Below are 20,820 nucleotides of genomic sequence, written 5' to 3'. Positions count from 1 at the left end.
CAACTCTACAATGCTCTGATTCCAAGCTTGCGCCGGAAGCTGCAGTTACTGCAAAACACTGCAACTCAAGAGTTCAGCACTGGTTGCTGATTTCCTGACTGGGACGATTTCAAGATTAACAACTTGGGACCAGTTTACCTACAAGCCTGCCTTACCCCCTATGTGCCAACTCAACCCCTTCGACTGGCAGAATTGGCACTTTTACAGGTGCCACATAATACCCGCAACCGCATCCGTAAGGACTCAATTGTTTAGTGTTGCAGAGCTGACTCTTTGGAACTCCCTTCCTATTGATGTCAGGCAGCAGCCTTCGCTGTTTTCTTTCCATCACCTGCCGAAGAGATTCTTATTTAGAGGAGCCTACACACACACCCCCCAAAGTAAGGGACGCGGGTGGCGCTGTGGTCTAAACCACAGAGCCTAGGTCTTGCCAATCAGAAGGTCGGCGGTTCGAATCCCCGCAACAGGGTGAGCTCCCATTGCTCAGTCCCTGCTCCTGCCAACCTAGCAGCACGTCAAAATGCAAGTAGATAAATAGGTACCACTCCAGCGGGAAGGTAAACGGCGTTTCCGTGCGCTGCTCTGGTTCGCCAGAAGCGGCTTAGTCATGCTGGCCACATGACCCGGAAGCTGTACGCCGGCTCCCTCGGCCAATAAAGCGAGATGAGTGCCGCAACCCCAGAGTTGGCCACGACTAGACCTAATGGTCAGGGGTCCCTTTACCTTTACCCCCCAAAGTCACAGGTGACTGGGAAACCCCCCCCCAAAGCAGATTCTGGGTGCATGGAGGAGGGGCGAGGAAAGGAACCAGAAGCCAAATTTTTAATATATTCCCTGCATGGTTTAAAAAATATTACTACTACTACTAAAATAACTGTTGTTGTTATTAATCAATAAATATCACATTTTTGTCATTAGTTGCCTATGTCCATAACTTGTCTTTCCATATACAACGCTGGAAAATCTGTGTCTGTTAACCATTAAATTTTACCACATCTTTACCACTGGTCCACAAGCATGAGAGCTGGAAATCCTTTTTTTTCCCCTTTTTTAATGGCAAAAGCAACTTGCACTTTCTCTGTAGAATCTGAAAGTCCGTGTAGAAACCTTCAACACAGCAAGTAATTGAAACAATCTTTTTTTTTATTATTTGAGTTACGAAGTCAGAGATATATATACATTACATAATTCCGCTACTCTTTTATGGGTGCCCACCTCTGAGACAGGTGGATAACCAGCTTAGTTGTCAGGTGTTGCTTTGTTAGAATAATCAATAAGACTTGCAGGGGTGGTTTCATAGAAATGCCACGGTCCATCCCCCCGCTGTTGCATTAGCTTGCGTGCTGTCTTCTCCTGCTTCCTATAAAAGGAAAATAGCGGGATGAGGAAGGAGAATCAGGAAATTAAGACGATCAAACAGTTGTACAAAGGAGCTGGCTCGCACGTTACGTTATACCATACTTAGAATAAGCTGTGGTTTAATGTGAATGCGCAGTGGATTAGTGAAGACTGCTGGAATCGTGGACACATTTTTCACCCTTTCCTGCCCCCATGCCAGGAAACAAGCCACAATCTGTATTTTTTTTATTATTATTATTTAACATAATGTCTATATCACTTGATTGTAGAAAGACCTCTAAGCAGTTTACAGAAACTGATCGATTCTTAAGTCATATGAACACAAGGTTATGGTTTGTTTCCCCCCCCCCAAAAAAAAAACCCATGAGCAGTAAGCCAAAAGCAAGCCTTTGTTGCCACTCGTGGTTTGTTTGGAAGGAAACCATGAGCCCAAGTTCAGACTACACAACAAGCCGGATCATGGCCTGTTTCCTGGCAGAAGCAGGAAGCACCTGTGATTTCATATTTCACCTGTGATTACGGTAGCATTTTGCTTGTTCTCATTAAACCGAGTCTATTTTAACCGTGTTCAAAAGGGACTGATGAGCCATGGCAACGTTACCCATTGTTCAAGCCAAATACAACCAGTCAGGCCAACATTTTAAAGCAGCAGAGCAGATGGATCTGCCTCGATGTAGAATTTGGCAGGCGGAGGCTGCAAACCATATGCTATTTAATACCCATGTGCCTGGATACTTAGGTTGGTCAATTAGGTCAATTAAGGCCAGCTCACAGTGCCAAATTCCTCCGCATGAGCCCATACAAGGGGAGCAGGTGGAGAAAAACTACCATGCACAAGAATGAACATTTGGGGGAGCTTGAAACTTGTAGCCACAATTATGGCTCCTGGAAACCGTTCACATCCAGGCTTGTGGAACTGGCCACCGGTTTCCTGCGCATTCAGGCTAGCCTTTCTCCGTGTGGCTGTGTGCTTGCCTGCAAGTTTGTGAGGAAGAATTTGGCAACAGGAGCTGAACCAGTCCTAGCAACAGGAGGGACAATTGTTTATTCACTGGGGACAGGCCCATAAGCAATGCTATTCACTACACAGAGATCAGCTGAGGCCCGCAACTCAAAGGAGAGAGTCGCAACTGTTCATTCCCTTTTGCCTCTGACCGTGACCACTTTTTGCCTCTGGCTCCCAGGAGGGAAAAGTCCCTCCCTTGCCCTGCTTGGATGTCATTTCACAGCATGGGGGGTGGGGGGACTGGATTAGATGGATTTCCCCCCCAAGGGTGTTGGCAGACGTTGGCCAACGATATTAACATCACAGCTAAGCATCTCCAGCCACAAAACACAATGTGGGCCGCAGAACGATGAGTAGCGAAAACATTTCCAATTAACAGCAGGAAGTCTGTCTTTCAACCCCCTGCTTGACTTTGGCTCATGCCTGAAATGACAGCTCAGCAACAGTTCAACACAACTTTAGGAAGAGCTCAGTGGTACCACAACTGCCCTGAAGGTCTCAGGGTCAATCTCTGGCATCTCGAGGTTGGGCTGGGAATGTTCAGTGTCTGAAATCCTGAAGAGTCTCTGCTTGGCCATGTATGATGATACCCAGCTCTACCTCTCTTTCAAATCAGAACCAGTGAAGGCGGTGAAGGTTCTGTGTGAGTGTCTGGAAGCGGTTGGAGGATGGATGGTGGCTAACAGATTGAGGTTGAATCCAGACAAGACAGAAGTACCGTTTTTGGGGGACAGGAGGCAGGCAGGTGTGGAGGATTCCCTGGTCCTGAATGGGGTAACTGTGCCCCTGAAGGACCAGGTGTGTAGCCTGGGAGTCATTTTGGACTCACAGCTGTCCATGGAGGCACAGGTTAAATCTGTGTCCAGGGCAGCTGTTTACCAGCTGCATCTGGTACGTTGGCTGAGACCCTATCTGCCTGTGGACTGCCTCGCCAGAGTGGTGCATGCTCTGGTTATCTCCCGCTTGGACGACTGCAATGCGCTCTACGTGGGGCTACCTTTGAAGGTGACCCGGAAACTACAACTAATCCAGAACGCAGCAGCTAGACTGGTGACTGGGAGCGGCCGCAGAGACCACATAACACCGGTCTTGAAAGACCTACATTGGCTCCCAGTATGTTTCTGAACACAATTCAAAGTGCTGGTGCTGACCTTTAAAGCCCTAAATGGCCTCGGTCCAGTATATCTGAAGGAGTGTCTCCACCCCCATCATTCTACCCGGACACTGAGGTCCAACACCGAGGGCCTTCTGGCGGTTCCCTCACTGCGAGAAGCCAAGTTACAGGGAACCAGGCAGAGGGCCTTCTCGGTAGTGGCGTCCGCCCTGCGGAACGCCCTCCCACCAGATGTCAAAGAGAACAACTACCAGACTTTTAGAAGACATCTGAAGGCAGCCCTGTTTAGAGAAGCTTTTAATGTTTGATGTATTACAGTATTTTAATATTTTTTTGGAAGCCGCCCAGAGTAGCTGGGGAAGCCCAGTCAGATGGGCGGGGTATAAATTTATTATTATTATTATTATTATTATTATTATTATTATTATTGGCAAACCCATGGGCACCCAAGTGTGCTTGGACTAGGACTCCCATCATCCCTGACTACTGGCCAGTCTGACTGGTGCTGATGGGAGTCAGAGTTCAGTAACAACCGGAGGGCCACAGGTTCCCCACACCTGGTGCAGACCATACTGCAGAAGGTGTGCCGAAGGCCCGACTCCGTATACAATAAGTCAGCTTCCTAATGTCCCTAAGTTTGGGAAACCACCAAATTACCTGTTGATTTTCCCTACCTTAATTCAAGTTTCTCGGATTCAGCATAAAGGTATGCCAACCCCTTTTCATAGTCCTTTTCAGGAGGGTCGAGCATATTGCGAGCAATCCACCTTGTTATCGGATGCTGGAGAAAAGCAAAGCAAGGCATCACTAAGGAATCATGAGCACCTGCGTGCATATACAGCAGAGAAGCCTCAGACACGGATTGGCTTGTCTGGTGTGATGTCATGGAATCTTCAAGCTACTCGGGGGGGGGGGCAAAGCTGTCATTAACAAAACATCCTGTAAGAAGCAAATGGAAGTAAAATTCCCAGTTTGACTGGGATTAAAATTTCGTGCACACCCCAAGGAAAGAGGAGCTGTTGTGAGGCAGGCAAAGAGTAGAGAGCTGATTGGCAGGAGAGCCTAAAAGGTAGGAATCTAAGGGGTCAGGAACCCAGAGAACCAATTGCTGAAGGAAAGGGGCTGAGCAAGCGAGATACAGGAATCTGACAAGATGGGCAGATGGAGGAATCGGAAAAAAAAAATATTTCACTGGAAGACCATGTACCTAGTATGCATGATGTTCTTGGATCAAATCCTAACATCTCTAGTTGCTAGGACTTGAATCCAGCTGTTAACGTGACCTGCGGGGGTTGGGGAATGTCAGGATCTTGCCCGACTCAATCCAGTTCCACCAACCCTGTGCTAGAGGGACGGGTGCTCAGCAATTCACGCTTCCAGAATTCACAGCCCCCTATTTCCCACCCTCCAAAGATCTGCTCTGGAGGTTTGGATCAGCATCGGTGGTGGGATTAAGGAGCAAAAGAAAACTGGCAGAAATTGCCACCATCCTCCTCCCTCTGGTGGAAGCTTCCACTGGACCCAACTCCCTTCCATAAACAAAAGGAGTCCTTTCATCTGCAGGCAGGCAAGTCTGGATGCAGCCCAGAAAGCTCCTTCCCAAGCTGGGATTACAATAAGCACTCAGCTCTGTACATCGTTCTGCCTGGACACTAAGATCCAGCGCTGAGGGCCTTCTGGCGGTTCCCTCACTGCGAGAAGCCAAGTTACAGGGAACCAGGCAGAGGGCCTTCTCGGTAGTGGCACCCGCCCTGTGGAACACCCTCCCACCAGATGTCAAAGAGAACAACAACTACCAGACTTTTAGAAGACATCTGAAGGCAGCCCTCTTTAGGGAAGCTTTTAATGACTGATGTTTTAATGTATTTTTAATCTTTCTTGGAAGCCGCCCAGAGTGGCTGGGGAAACCCAGCCAGATGAGTGAGATATAAATAATAGATTAATAATATTTTATTATTACTTACACGATAGTACTCCCAGTGCTCTGGGACATAACCTTCAGGGATTTCAGCCAGTTCAGCTTTACCTGGTGAGAAAGAAGAAGCTCAGTTCAAATGCAATAGACTTCCAAAAACACCGTCAAGAAAGAATACTGTTGCCAGCCTCAACGTATTATCTTCAAAATAGGACTAATTCAAAGTTTGCTGTCCCGTCCTTAGCATGTTTGCTCAGAAGTAAGTCCCACCAAGTTCAAGGAGACGTACATTCAAGCAAGTGCACACACAATACTGCGAAGAAACATGCAAATAAGGGTGGGGAATTCCTGTCCCTACAAACACAATTCATGCTTTGTACTCCACATAACAAATAACCAACATTAACAATTCTCAGTTTTACAGGTAGCAGATAAGGCATGAAAACAAACTGGCCAAGAGACGCATTTTTCTGGTTAAGTGGTAATTAAAAAGTTTTAACACCTACAGGTTTGTTTGTTTGTTTTTGTTTGTTTGTTTTAAGCGAACTAAGATATTGGTTCACGCCATCCACTGAGGCCAGGAGAAAGGAGGACTCCTTGAGACCATGCCTCCCAGGGGATTTTGAAAATTCACCTAGCAGTTCTTGTACTAACCCAAACCAGATTTAACGTCATTGAAAAAGAGCAGCTCTTTAGGAGACATGCAACTGCTCCCTTTACTTCACAGTTTCTTATGTCAGCCCTTCAAAATAGGATGAAACCTGCAGAAATACTCACCGATAAAGACATTGACAAATGTTATAATTAAAGCAACTGGGATTCCGGTGAGCAAAATGTAGAACCTCTGTTTAGAAAGTGAAAGGAAACAAGAAGAAGCAAGATCATTATGTGGCAAAAATACACAGTACCCTAACATCTTCATCAAGCCCCAGTAATTTTAGAACCTCTTCTTTTAATATGTAATTTTTATTTATGCATTTTCCAGTTGTTTTCCCCACATACATTTGTCATCTTACCATGTTCCTACACAGACTTCCCAACCTATCCTTCATTGTTATCCTTGTTCAAACTCTTTATTTTGCTGCCTCACTCTTATTTCTCCACCCTATTTCATCCCTTCAATTCATTCATCTTGTCTACTGCTGTTCACATACTCATCCCTACTTGTAAAGGTAAAGGTAAAGGCACCCCTGACCATTAGGTCCAGTCGTGACCGACTCTGGCACTCATCTCGCTTTATTGGCCAAGGGAGCCGGTGTACTGCTTCCAGGTCATGTGGCCAGAATGACTAAGCCGCTTCTGGCGAACCAGAGCAGCGCACGGAAACGCTGTTTACCTTCCCGCCAGAGCAGTACCTATTTATCTACTTGCACTTTGACATGCTTTCGAACTGCTAGGTTGGCAGGAGCTGGGACTGAGCAACAGGAGCTCACCCTGTTGCGGGGATTCGAACCGCTGAACTTCTGATCGGCAAGTCCTAAGCTCTGTGGTTTAACCCACAGTGCCACCTGCGTCCCTATCCCTACTTGTAGGTTAAGCTAAATGCCATCTCTTTATAAATATTCTCCAAAACATTCCCACATGCTTCTTATCTTCTTTTCATCCCAATTTCTTATTTTGCTTGCTAATTCTACAAATTCTATTAACTTATGCAAACTTTGATCCTTTGTTGGAGTATTTTTTTTTTCTTTCCAGCTCCTTGCATAGACTATTCTTGTGGGCGCTGTTGCATACAAAAATAGATTTTTGACTTCCTTTGCTATCTCCTCTCCTGTTATTGCTAAAAGGAAGGCTTCTGGATTTTTTGGAAATGTGAATTCAAACATTTGCTTCAGTTCCTCGTATACCATCTCTCAGTATTTCTTTGTGTGTTTACATCACCACCAAATATACATTAAAGAGCCTTCTGCTTCTGAACACTTCCAACACTGAACCTCTCCCAATACAAACACTACAATCTATTAGGATATATTTTCTAGCCTAATATTTCAGACAATAACATTCCTCTTCTATCTAATTAAACAATCTATGGGCTTTTAAACTCAAGGGGGGGAGATTATTGGGTTTTTTTTCCTACTAAATTATATGTTTTGGTGTTTTTATCTTGTAAAATATAAAACCACTGTGTGATCCTTAGATTAAGAGTGGTTTAGAAATAATAATAATAATAATAATAGAAGATATGGTCATTTATTCAGAACTGAAAGCTCTTGAATATTCAGATACAACTTGGCGTTTTAAGTTACACCTGTGAAAAGACCTCTAAATGAATGTACACAGTTCACTCTGAAATATCTTTTTGTCAGTTTATGGCAATGATCCAAAGAAGTAAAAAGCACACATAGAGAGATTAAGAATCTCGAATGTCATTTCTTGTTTTTGCTGGAGCAATAAAACTACTTCTGCCCCACTCTTCATTGATATAGATACCAGCTGCTGAAGAGGCAAGCCACTGAACGGAGACTTATCTCATGGGCAACAGGAAGTGCTGCCATGAAAACAAATGAGCAATTCTTTGGTGCATACATGGATCCCAACCTAAACATGATGGCCCCAACCCAATAGTTCTGCCGATGATACAATAATCCCAGCATTGTAGCTGGGCTCATGTCCAACCTTGAAACAAACAACAGTCACCAGAACTGCTGCAAAGTTGAAGCCACCCTTATCCCACGGTAACAGGTTGCACTGTACAAGGGCTCTCTAGCAAAAGTGGAGTTGATACTGCCCCCTTTTCTATTCCTATAGTTACCAATAAGTTTAAAAAATCCACCCAAAGCCATCGTATATCCTCTTGCAAAACAGAAAGGTGACTTTTATAGTGCACAGCAGTGCTGGATTTACGTATAACCTAAACAAGCTATAGCTTAGGGCCCCACACTCTTGGGGCCCCCAAAAAAATTTAAAGGAAAAAAAGCTGGATGTACATTTCCAAAATATAAGATAAAAAACAAATAAAATAAAACCTACATACAGCAAAAGTGTTTTGTGTTATGTAGGCTCCTATGATGTAAGTAATGGGCCCTGCCTGCTAGTCTGCTCCCTAAAATATCACATATAAAGGGCCCCATTACCTTCAGTAGCTTAGGGCCTCATCAAACCTAAATTCGGCCCTGGTCCACAGGTATCTCTGCTCTGTTGACAAGGCTCAAGAAGCCATCTCTAAGGTAAAGCTGAACCTTGGGCTTAGGAAGACTGAATACAGTAGCATTTAGAACACAGAATATCACAGAATATCCCGTGTGACACCTTTTGGTCTCCTACAATTCCTCCCTCCCCAAAGAGTGGAGACTCACCAACAAAAGCAGAAATCGCCTGTCATAAAAATCCGTCGCCTGGATGACAAACATTCTTTTCCCACCTCCACTGCCATGGCGTACTGGAGCTGCAAAAATCAAATCCATGTGTTAGCGCAAAGCCAGCTGTGGTTTCTGTGACCCAGGCAAGCCGACAAAGAGACCTTTGGTTGTGTTCTCCTCTGTTTTTGCACATTCCCACACAGCTATTCTTGCAAAGCAAAAAACCAAGGCTGTGGTGTGGGTGTGGGTGTTGGGGGGGCTATTGGGCTGTTGCTTTTATTTTTATTATGTATTTTGTGGTTTTATATCTTGGTTTTATTCTGTGAACCGCCCTGAGACTCCTGGGATATAGGGCAAAATATAAATTCAACTAATAATAATAATAATAATAATAATAATAATAATGGGACTTGTCCAGCTCTGACCCAGCCGAGACAGGATTGCTTTGCTAATTATTTTCATCATTGACATGCCTTTGAAAGCATGCCCTTCCTCCGAGAAAAGTAGCCCTTGGGGGAAGGACTGCGATTGAGTGGCAGAAGCCCCTTGTGGACCGCCCTCCCAGCAGATGTCAAGGCAATAAATAACTATTTTACTTTCTGTTTAGGGAAGTTTTTAATGTCTGATGCTGTATTGTTTTTAATATTCGGCTGGAAGCTACCCAGAGTGGGGAAACCCAGCCAGATGGGTGGAGTATAAATATAAATATTATTATTATTAATTATATTATTATTATTATTATTATTATTATTATTATTATTATTATTATTAGCATGGCTGGCCCAAACCAAGCAGGTTGGAAGGAACCTTCACCAGTTGAACGTCTGCCGGCGCAACAGGTTTCCCAGGGAGGGGAGTCACGGCAATTAGATATAATATAATTAGATATTATATGTAAAATTATTATTATTGCACATATATGGTGGCAACGCCCCCCGTAAAACTCAGCGATTGTCCCAAATCCTCAAGGTCAACCAGACGGGAAACCCACCCCACGGATCCCCCCCGTCCCCTAGAGAAGCCATACCGATGAGCACAGAGCGGCCGGCGGCCCGCCCAGGCAGGGAGAAGCGACCCCAGAGACCCGGGCCGGGAAAGGTCCTCCTGGCCGCGAAAGCAGCCGCCGCTCGGAGCAGGAGGCTCATGGCCGCCATGCCTGCGACTGGCAAGGTAACGGCGGAGGAAGGTGACTCGCGTTCGGCAGGCGAGGCTGAAGGCGCGTGGCCGCCATCTTTAGAACGGGCGCCAGGGCGGCGCGTAGATTCACTAATAGAAGACTACCACGTAGAGCCGGTTTCCGAGTTCAATGCGCCGCTCGCAGAACCCGACGGGGTTTCTCTATTAGATGCTCGTAGGAAGTGCAGTTGCGACTCTTCCCGTCTTTCTCCCCCAGGCAAAGAGTTGTTGTTGTTTTAATTCGGGTCCTATTCACGAGCGTAGTCAGGATTTTTGTTAGGGGGCGCAGAACCGACGTGATTGGTCAGTTAGTTATGTTTTACTATTGTTTTACTTGATCTAAGGGAGGGCAGCTGCCCCACCCCCTTGGCAACGCCTATGGTCCTATTGCATGCAAAATCCTTTAAAGGAAAAAAAAGGCTGTATTTCTCCAGTAAGCACCACTGAATTCAAATAGGCTTACTTCCGAGTAGACATTGTAAAGACTATACTGGATAAGAGCGTAAGAGCGATTCATGCAAGTGCTTGTTTGGTTGTAAGTCGCTTTGGCTTGCCTTGGGCAAGATAAAGCGACATGTTGTCGCCGTCATCATCATCATCATCATTCCCTACAACTCAATCCACTATTCATATTGCACATTAGAAGTAAGAGCTCCTTTATGCATCACTGGGTGTTCAGTTACACACAGTTACAGATAGGTAGCCGGTGTATCTGAAGAAGTGTGCATGCACACGAAAGCTCATACCAAGAACTAACTTAGTTGGTCTTTAAGGTGCTACTGGAAGGAAATTTTTTATTTCAGTTACACACAGTTACACTTCACTGACTTGCACCGTTAATAATAATAATAATAATAATAGTGTTTGCATTTGAAGAGTTCATTTGTGAATGTTTAAAAAGCCAAATCAAAGCAGGATTTCAACCCCTCAAAAATGAGATCTGAACAAGAGCAGGAAAGCCTCTCTATGTTTCGTTTCTTGGCGGAGCCCAACCACTGCTCAATGACTGTTAATGGTAAAAATCCTTAATTTCTCAATCCAATGCGATTTTCACGTACGCCAAAACGGATTTAAAAATCCCTTCCTTTGGGGGCACCTTGCCCGCAACTACACGATGAGCTGGATTCATTTTCTCGAAAGAAAATGAAAGGCTGGTCGTGGTGTCGCTCTTGAAGGTGCGTTAAGACCGATATTTTTACTGCTGAAGACGACCTCACACGGTCGCCTCTTCTTTTTCTTGTATCTGCGGTCGAAGGCAAGGAGCATTGTGGGGAAACGAAAAGCTAGAGGTATACATATAGCGCTTCCTTCTCAAACTGAACCGTTCCCCCTTAAATTTACAATGGTAATAGGGGAAGGAGGTCCGCTCTAGAAAGGCTCAGCGCTGCGCAGGGTAGACCCTGCTCTGAACCCAAAGGAAACCCCAAGGAAAAGCTGCTTCCGTCCCAAACCGGAAGTAAGGCCTGCGTGCCCCAGCGTACTTCCTTCGCAATCTCTATGGGCCTGGGCCGACGCTTTCCGGCGGCTGCCGATGAGCATTGTGGGAAACGGGAGGTGTCATGGCGGCGGCGGCGCTTTGGCGCCCGTTCTCGAAGCTCCTGAGGTTGGCTGCAGCGACCTGGGGCGGCTCGTCGGCGTCCTCTCCTCCCAGGTGGGCAGCAGCCGGGCGGGAGGCGGGTGGAGGAAGACGCCCTGCGACCTCCGCTTTACCGTGTTCCTTTTATTCCTTGAATTTCCCCCCGTGCCGAGTTCAAGCCAAGCTACTTTTTCAATGCTTAATGTTTCATTACGTTTTTTATATAGATATTATTATTATTATTATTATTATTATTATTATTATTATTATTATTATTATTACTACTACTACTACTACTACTACTACTTTATTTATACCCCGCCCATCTGGCTGAGTTTCCCCAGCCACTCTGGGCGGCTCCCAATCAAGTGTTAATACAGCGTTAAATATTAAAAACTTCCCTAAACAGGGCTGCCTTCAGATGTCTTTTAAAGAGAAGATAGCCACTTATTTCCTTCGCATCTGAAGGTAGGGTGTTCCACAGGGCGGGCGCCACTACTGAGAAGGCCCTCTGTCTGGTTCCCTGGAACTTGGCTTCTCGCAATGAGGGAACCGCCAGAAGGCCCTCGGTGCTGGACCGGGCTGAACGATAGGAGGGGGAGATGCTCCTTCAGGTATACAGGACTGAGGCCGCTTAGGGCTTTATGTTGGAAGCCGCCCAGAGTGGCTGGGGAAATCCAGTCACAGGAGCAGGGTACAATTAATAAAATTATTATTGTGTTATTATTACTATCTGTTGATGGATGGCCATCCTGACTTGGCCCCAGACACACAGCTTGGAAGCTGTGGCTGGATGGTTACGTGGGAGACGGTTGAAGTTAAATCCTTCGAACACAGAGGTCCTTTGGCTTGGTCGGGACGATATGGGATTAGGGGGGCAAATCCCATCTCTTGCAGGGGCGCAATCAGTGCCAGCACCATCCGTTAAGAGTTTGGGTGTAATCTTCGACACCTCCCTTTCCATGGAGGCGTGGATTGCAGCTATAACAAAGGCGGCATTTTTTCATCTCCGCCAAGCTGAGCAGTTGGCTCCTTACCTCTCTCGCCCTGATCTAGCTACTGTGATCCGCGTGACAGTCACCTCCAGCCTGGATTATTGTAACTCACTCTACGTGGGGCTGCCCTTGAGACTGACCCAGATACTCCAGCGGGTGCAGAATGCCACAGCAAGACTCCTTACGGGGTCCTCACTGCGCGATCACATTCACCCAGTGCTATTCCAGCTGCACTGGCTCCTGGTGGAGTACAGGATCAGGCTTAAGGTGCTGGTTTTAACCTTTAAAGCCCTATACAGCCTAGGTCCCTCGTAGCTACGGGACTGCCTCTCCTGGTATATCCCACGGAGGACCTTACGGTCTTCAAACAAAAACATCTTGGAGGTCCCAGGCACAGGGAAGTTAGGTTGGCCTCAACCAGAGCCAGTGCTTTTTCGGCTGTGGCTCCAATCTGGTGGAACGCTCTGTCACAAGAGACTAGGGCCTTGTGGGACTTGATATCTTTCCGCAGGGCCTGCAAGACAGAGCTGTTCCACCAGGCCTTTGGCCAAGGCACAGCCTGACCCCCTCCTTTGGTAATTCTTCACAGAACTCTAGCCCAATGGTTGCCATCAATTTGATTTGAACTGATTTTATAATGAAATGATTTTAGAATGCTGTATTATTTTACTGTTGTTAGCCGCTCTGAGCCCGGCTTCAGCTGGGGAGGGCAGGATATAAATAATAATAAAAAATTATTATTATTATTATTATTATTATTATTATTATTATTATTGCCAATTAAGGAATCGGGGGGGGGGGAGGTTGTTGGTTTACTGTTTTTGTATTTTTAACTCCCCCTTTCTCCAGCTTGGCAATCTAAGTACTGACCTTTCTGCTCTCACAGGGTGGCAATAGGGAAACCAGTAGGCTCACCAGTCTACCACATTCAGTGAGGTAAATGAATCATAGGATTGCAGAGTTGGAAGGGACCCCGAGCGTCATCTAGTCCATCGCCCTGTAATGCAGGAATCTCAGCTCAAGCATCAGCAGCGGACAGCCAGGTGACCTCTGCTTGAAATACCTACAAGGGAGGAGAGTCCACCACCTTCCAAAAGAGACCGTTCCCACCGTCCAACAGCTCTTAATGTCAGAAAGTTCTTCCTGACGTTCAGTTGCAATCTTCAAAGCCATCTTCAAATATCTCAAGGTTCTGTCCCCATGGAAGGATGGAACTGGCTTGTTTTCTCCTGCTCTGGAGGGTAGAACCAAACCAATGGCTTCTTAGTTGCAAGAAAGGAGATTCCGATGAAACATCATTGCAGGGGGTTGGGGTCCCTCCCAACTCCACAGTTCTATGATGTTATGTTATCAAAGTTCAACTGTGTTCAGGGAGTTCGATTTGCTTTGTACATAATAAGTTTCAGCCTTCTCTGGGGGGAAAAATCAGGCTTCCAAAGTATAGCTGTTACGTAGACTAGCTTGCTAGAGGGGTCACCCACCGTACAGTGTCCACACCTCAAGTGTTTTGAGTGTCTAAAGTAATATCTAGGTTTCCTCAAAAAGTGATTTTAGTTCAGATATTCGGTTTTCAAAAACCACTGAAACACTTCAAACATTTGCTTTAAATTAGGTAAATTTGATTATATGAAATTGTAGAATAGGAAGTCGTCTAGTCAGTCTCCTACTGATGCAGAATATTCACTGCTAAAGCATCCCTGGTGGGGTTTTGTGTGTGTGTGCCTATATATGGTAATTTTGTTGTTGTTTTTAAAAAATCCTATTTTATTGTCCTTCAGATTCATCCTTAACAACCTGCACAAGAATGCCACAAAAGTAGAAGCAGTCTCTCCCTGTATGTTGCTTCATACCTCCTTGCCTCGGAATGGGCTGGAGGAATTTTTTGATGACCCAAAAAACTGGGGAAAGACAGAAGTCAAATCTGGTAAGATACTCAGAATCTGTTTGTTTTGACTCCCCTTCTGGCCTCCCACTTTGTGGATATGTAAGCTAGGTGGGATTGTAAAAGTTCAGTAGCAGCACATTCTGTGCTGGCAGATATCTTCATGTGTTCTTATTCAGAATATGTCACCTGAAGATATCATTATGTCCAATAATATGTTAGCATTATTTATATTTAATTCTGTTCATTTAAAAATATTTGATTATACATGACAGTAATGTTGAGGAATCTTTTGTATCACCTTTTCTAACTTTCATTTTTTGGTGAAGCTTTCATGGGTGCAAAGCAGATTTCAGTCTGGTTAGGTCCTTAGAACAGTTCCCCATATAAATTTGAGCAGTCATTGTCCCCCTGCCAAAACACTGATGCACTTTGTGGATTCCACAGGGGATTCCTGGACTGTAGAACAGCTCCGAGGCAAGAGCAGTGAGGATTTGCACAAACTTTGGTGAGTATATTTCAGTGTATCTAATGGCATGTGTTTCTTTAAAGTTACTGTACTCATTTCATCCTTGTGCACAATATTTCAAGAACTGCTTGGTCATGATTTCAGAATCCAGGAATATCCTCCTCAGTCCAGTTAAAATCAACACTGGGGAAAATCTCAGTGTTAACCCATTAATATTATTGACTCAGATTGCTTCCAAAAGTCATAAGCTTGCGGACATTCCCACCACATGTGTAATATAGTTGTGCACTTACAGCCAGACACTTCAACACTTAACATTTGGTTCCATAAACATTCTGTTCAACCTGGCAGGAGTTAAATATTGGTACAATAAAAGCTTGTACTGTTTTTCCCTTATTGATAAACTTAGTGCAGATTTTTACTGTATGCCAAATCTTAAATCATCTCAGTTCTGGCATAGTAAATACCACTTGTTTTTCTCACCTTATCCTGAAGACAAACTCCTTTTTACTTAGGTCAATCAATAATTTGTAGGTTTTTGCCAAGAGGCCTTTTGATTTATTAGCTGCCATTGTGACTTCTCATGTTGTCATCTTCCTTACCATATACTCGACAAAAGATTCCTTAATTGAAAATTCTGAAAGCATGGAGTACCTAGCCTCCTGTTTTTTAAGCTATCTCATTCCATGTTAGCAAACTTTCATCTGTTAAATCCCTTTGTGTACACCCTTCCCCCAATTTACAAACTCTGATGGCTGATTTCTTGTTAAAAACATTGAGTGACTTTAAGATGAATGCTAAGAAGGGAAACTTCTGGGCCTGATTTCATCCTATAATTATTCCAAGTTTGTACTGTTTGTCTTAGAAGTATAGTTCATTTTAACTTGTCTTTTTCCTCTGCTAGTTGTGACGCCCAGTGTCCCTATATCATTATAATTTAGCCAAGAAGCTGTAGACAGAGGTGGCTGGACAAAATTTCACACATTTCAGAAAGCTCTATTGAATTGCATGTGGACAGCCATAAGGTGCATTTTGAGAGCTTTTGCTTCCACTTTAGTTTAAACATAATTTCTCATATGACCCAGAACCAACAAACTCTGGTTACCGTTAACTATAGTTATTTTCAAACATGCCCATTTCAAATCACAGTTTAAGCAAACCACAGTTAAGATTAGCCACAGTTCTGGGTCCAGCCAACATGGTAAGCAATAGTTAATCAAAGGCAGAAGCAAAAATGTTCAAGCTTCACCTCCAGCTACATGGGAGGTGGAAGAATTTCAGCCCCAGCTTCTCGTTGCTTATTGACATAACACTAAACTATGGTTAGCATGACCTGTGTGTAGGGCAAACCAGTCCCAGTTAACAATCTGTTAGTACTTACCAATATGTTCTTTGACTTAGGTACATCCTGCTTAAAGAGCGAAACATGCTTTTAACGTTGGAGCAAGAAGCAAAACGGCAGAGGCTGCCAATGCCAAGCCCAGAGCGATTAGATAAGGTAACACGATGCAGAGGTCACTGCTAGTGTTCAAAACTCCTGTTGTCCTAGGTACATTTTGCGACAGGGAATTTCATTAGCGCAAGCAGTTTTTGAGCTCTAGGTGCAATACTGCGTCTAAGATTTCCAATTAAAACTATGAAGTGGAAGGAAAGAAGGACCTTTTTCTGCCTCTCCACTTCCAGCTACTCTCTGAAGACTGGAGAAGAGACCCTCTTAAGAATATTAGGGGGGTGGGCAGGGGAAGGACTAGACCATGTGAAAAATGAACATCATATTTCAGCTGCAGTTCATTCATTTTCAGCTTTGTATACTTGTTATATAAAAAAGTGTTCCTAGACATTCTGTTGCTGCACCCATAACCCAGGTTTAAGGTGCCATTTAGCTCCTAGCTTTCATATCTCAGTTTCTAACCTGGACATGGGCAACCCTATTTTCTTTGTAAAGGAGGCAGCATTTGCAGTTCTTCCAAAGACTGTTTACAGCTTTTACCTACATTTATGTAGGAGTCAGATAAGATGAAGCAAGTCTTTAAACTTTCCCTAAGTCTATTAGGCTCCTTAAACTCTTGATTTGCCCTCACCCTCCTTGTATTTTGTCACCAACCCTGGCTGCGTGAGCCCTGGCAGCAAGGGAGTGGGTGCAGGATTCTGAAGCAGTTTATAGTCATTTTTTTTTTCTGGTGCCAGCAGACATGGTAAAATGAAATAAGTCTGTAAGTAAGGGATACGAGTCACAGAAAGCCTGGTTGTAGTTTCTGGTGAAGAAGTTCCACCCAACAGCAGTGCTGCCCAGCAACAGTGTAGTTATGGTTCAGGTTGTTACAGCACAATCCATTGGCATGTTCTTGGCACAGACTCCAAGGAAAGGGATTTCTATATATTTCATAGTTCTCATTCCAATGGGCCTTTCACAAACAGATTTCCCAGCAAAGTGTGGTTTAGTTTGTAGGGACAATCAAAACCTGTTACAGTGGTACCTCAGGTTACATACGTTTCAGGTTACAGACTCTGCTAACCCAGAAATAGTGCTTCAGGTTAAGAACTTTGCTTCAGGATGAGAACAGAAATTGTGCTCTGGTGGCACGGCGGCAGCGGGAGGCCCCATTAGCTAAAGTGGTGTTTCAGGTTAAGAACAGTTTCAGGTTAAGAACGGACCTCCGGAATGAATCATGTACTTAACCTGAGGTACCACTGTATAAGACTACTAAGGCCATGCACATTCTACAACAGAATGCCTTCCATGTTTTGGACTACAACTCCCATCAGCCGTGACAGCTGTGCTGACTGGGGTTGATGGGAGATGTAGGCCAAAATATCAGAAGAGCACATCAGGAGAGCTCTTTCACGTGGATTGGTGGCTTTGGAGCTGAAACTCTTTTTGTGGTCTTCAGGTGAAAGATTCCATGGACAGAATGGATCTTGTCATCCAGGAAAGGGAAGACGCTTTGCGGCTCTTACAGACCGGCCAGGAGAAAGAGAGACCAGGCGAATGGAGACATGACTTCTTGGGCCGCGTATTTTGGTAAAAGAAAGAATTAATGGTGTTTATTGAGCAGCATTTGTGTGGTGGGGAAAGCAAATACCAAGCATGGCTCCGTGTAGAGCAGGCACTTTGTACAACATTCCACCTTCAATCATTGGCCTCTCCATCTTTTGAGCTAGCAGAGTTAGGAAAGACTTCTACCCGAGACCTCAGGGAACCACTGCCAGTCCGAATAGACAGTGCCGCTGGGACATGCAAGGAAGCGCTAAACAATGTGGAATGCTCCTTTTCAGTGTCAGTCACCCAACATTTTTTTTCTAATCCCTCTGCCAGCAGATTTTTAAATACTTTTTCCTAACATCCAATTAGCATTCAGTGGCCGGTGAGCATGCTTAATCCTCACTGGGTTTTGGGTTGGGGAGGGGAGGCTTGTTTCCTTCCCTTTAGTTTTCCTTTCCCCCCTAAAGTTTTTTTTTGTACCTCTATAAGCCTGGTACTGGGAGCAGCTCAAGACATTTTGCTGCCTGAGGCCAAGGACAAGAGAGATGGTGCCCCACATCCCATGAGCAGATGCCAACTGGATTGCCAGTTGAATCTTACCTCCACACTGGGGCAGCATCCTTCATCACACTTGAGGGCAGCAGGCTAGCTTTAAAGGGCAGACTTCATAGGATACCCAGTAATTGCCCAACTCTGCCTAATGGTAGGGCCAGCCCTGCTCATCCTGCTGCCTTGTGTGTAGTTACTGCCTCTTTGACCACGTAAGAATCCACACCTACTTTAGAAATAAGAGGGTTTGAGGACTGGGTTGCATGGACCAATGACGTGGTGCAGTGCAAGGCAGTTTCATATATTCAAGCAAAACATATTGTGGAAAGAACTCCCCGTTTAAGTTAAGAGCGAACAAAAAAAAAAGTCTCTTCTACCATTTGACGTTCTTAGCTTTCTGGCACATTTTCTCTGTAAGCTATTCAGAGCGGGAGGGAACTTTGAATGTATGGGGTGGAGTCTTCCATTATGTGCTTTGCAAGCAGGTGAGGGCTGCCTTTCACGAACAGCCAGTTCAGTTTCTAAAGGGCAGTGGAGGCTTGGGAAGGCTGGTTATCACTTTGCCTTTCCTTAGTGAAAGTGGCGGTAAGGAGGGGGGAGTGCTGCTACTGCCCTAAAATTATTAACCTACCATCCTGCATTTATCATCTGAAACCACCAAATAATTTGCTAAGATAAGAACTGGTCAGGGCAGATCAGCTACTGACAGTGAACTAGGGACTGATGCTTGTGTGTGTGCTTTGATATGTTTTAGCTAAAAATAGGCTCTAAAATGTTGTGTAATGTATCCTGAGATTTTGGGGTGGAAAGAGGCAGCTAGACATAATTATGACCTTTTCAAAAGAATCTCATCTCACACATTCCCCTCGTCTGTCATTGGCAGGTACACTTTTAGGGAATGGCCAATCCCTTGGTACCTAAATGCAAAGCATAACAGAAAGCGGTTCTACTATTTGCCAAATGTCAATCGTTTTAACAGGTAAGACCAGCAGCCTTTAAAACCAGACCCTTTTATACGTCCTCTTACCATTTGTCCTGCTTTGCTGATTGTCTGGGAGAGCTACGAGGTCGCCTTGCGCTACATGTGCCTGCTCGACCACTTCAATCGGCAGAATTGGCACCACTGCAGGTATCACACAGGTGTCTGCGTTTGTAAGAACATGTTTAGTGTGGCAGCGGCTATACTTTGGAACTGTTGCGCTCAAGCAGACGCCTTCACTGTACTCTCTTGGGTACCTGCTAAAAACATTGTTGTATACACATTGTTGTATATAATTGTAAATAAAACAAACAACTTATACGCTAACTTGCACTGGTTGGTTTTCTCCTGCAGACTCAGACTTGAACAATATTTGCGCAGTGAAACAAGGAAGAGGAATATGCAGAAGCAGAGAGAGAAGCGTTTAAAGAAACAATTCCCTCATCTTGGTGCTCAGTCTCAAAGTTAACATGAAGTTGGCAGTGTTTGATGGAATTGTGGCACAAACATTCCTCCTGAACTGCTTGTAAATGGACAAAGAGTAAGGCAAAACATACCATGTGATGTAAAACAAGTTCATTTCCACCCCTACCAAAATAAAGTTGTTTCATCTTTCTTGTAAAATATTTGTTCTTTCATAGACTTGTCTGTCAACAACCATTTAATTAACTGTTTTCTATGTCATGGCACATACCATATATAGGACGCACTTTTTCCCCTCCAAAAATGAAGGGGGAATGTGTGTGCGTCCTATGGGGCGAACGCAGGCTTTCGCTGAAGCCTGGAGAGCGAGAGGGGTCGGTGCGCACCGACCCCTCTCGCTCTCCAGGCTTCAGGAAGCTATCCGCAAGCCTTGGGAGCCCAGCAGGAGTTCCCGCCGGGCTCCCAAGGCTTGCGGACAGCAGCCTGCTGCCCGAAACCCGGGGAGCGCAGCGAGGCGCACCCTGGGCTTCGGGCAGCTCTCCGCAAGCCTTGGGAGCCCGGCGCGACTTCCCACACTACAGCGCCACGCTCCCCGGGCTTCGGATAGCAGCAAGCTCCAGGAGCGATGGCGAGGTTCCGCAACCTCGCCTTCGCTCCCGGACCCCCAGCCCCGAGGCTAAAAACGAAGCCAGGATCCATCCCGCTCGCTGTCATGGCTTCTTTGCTCTTTGGGGCTCGGGGGGGGGGGAAATAATTTTTTTTCTTTATTTCCCACCCCCCCCCCCAAAAAATAAGTGCGCCCTATGGGCCGGTACGCCCTATAGGGCGAAAAATGCGGTAGTTTGTAGTTGCAGTCACAAAGAAACAGGTGTGCTCTAATTAAAATCCAGATTGGCTTTTGTAAAAACCAGTTTCTGGTCCTCAGGTTGAGTTTACTTAGCAATTCTACTTAAAAGACAGGAAGGTTTCGGGGGTCATGTAGAGCTCTCTGGCCCATGAGATGATCAAAAGTTGCAGAAATATGCACAGTTTATGCAGCTGGGCTGGATTTGGTTCAGGTCTGTTATAATAATAATAATAATAATAATAATAATA

At 45.0% G+C, this 20,820-nt stretch overlaps 2 protein-coding genes across 2 annotated transcripts; one reads left to right on the top strand and one right to left on the bottom strand.

Moving 5' to 3' along the window:
* Positions 1-1,122: 1,122 nt before the first annotated feature.
* On the bottom strand, positions 1,123-9,935 carry NDUFB5 (NADH:ubiquinone oxidoreductase subunit B5). Its single transcript, XM_083504628.1, has 6 exons — positions 9,721-9,935; positions 8,691-8,779; positions 6,172-6,238; positions 5,444-5,505; positions 4,154-4,260; positions 1,123-1,360 (listed from the first exon to the last, which is right to left on the bottom strand). The coding sequence occupies exons 1-6, from the start codon at positions 9,845-9,847 to the stop codon at positions 1,240-1,242; spliced, it is 573 nt and encodes a 190-aa protein (XP_083360754.1). The 5' UTR covers positions 9,848-9,935; the 3' UTR covers positions 1,123-1,239.
* A 1,425-nt stretch (positions 9,936-11,360) lies between these two features.
* Positions 11,361-19,926, top strand: MRPL47 (mitochondrial ribosomal protein L47). The gene is made up of 7 exons (XM_083505545.1): positions 11,361-11,520; positions 14,219-14,364; positions 14,770-14,830; positions 16,193-16,289; positions 17,683-17,813; positions 19,207-19,302; positions 19,657-19,926. Exons 1-7 carry the CDS (start codon positions 11,429-11,431, stop codon positions 19,769-19,771), a joined length of 738 nt encoding a protein of 245 aa, XP_083361671.1. The 5' UTR covers positions 11,361-11,428; the 3' UTR covers positions 19,772-19,926.
* The last annotated feature ends 894 nt before the right edge of the window (positions 19,927-20,820 follow it).

The sequence above is a fragment of the Podarcis liolepis genome (genome assembly GCF_965112155.1).
Source record: "Podarcis liolepis genome assembly, chromosome: 5".
Lineage (NCBI taxonomy): Eukaryota > Metazoa > Chordata > Lepidosauria > Squamata > Lacertidae > Podarcis > Podarcis liolepis.
Note: the sequence above shows the minus strand (reverse complement) of the source record. Positions and strands in the feature narration are given on the sequence as shown.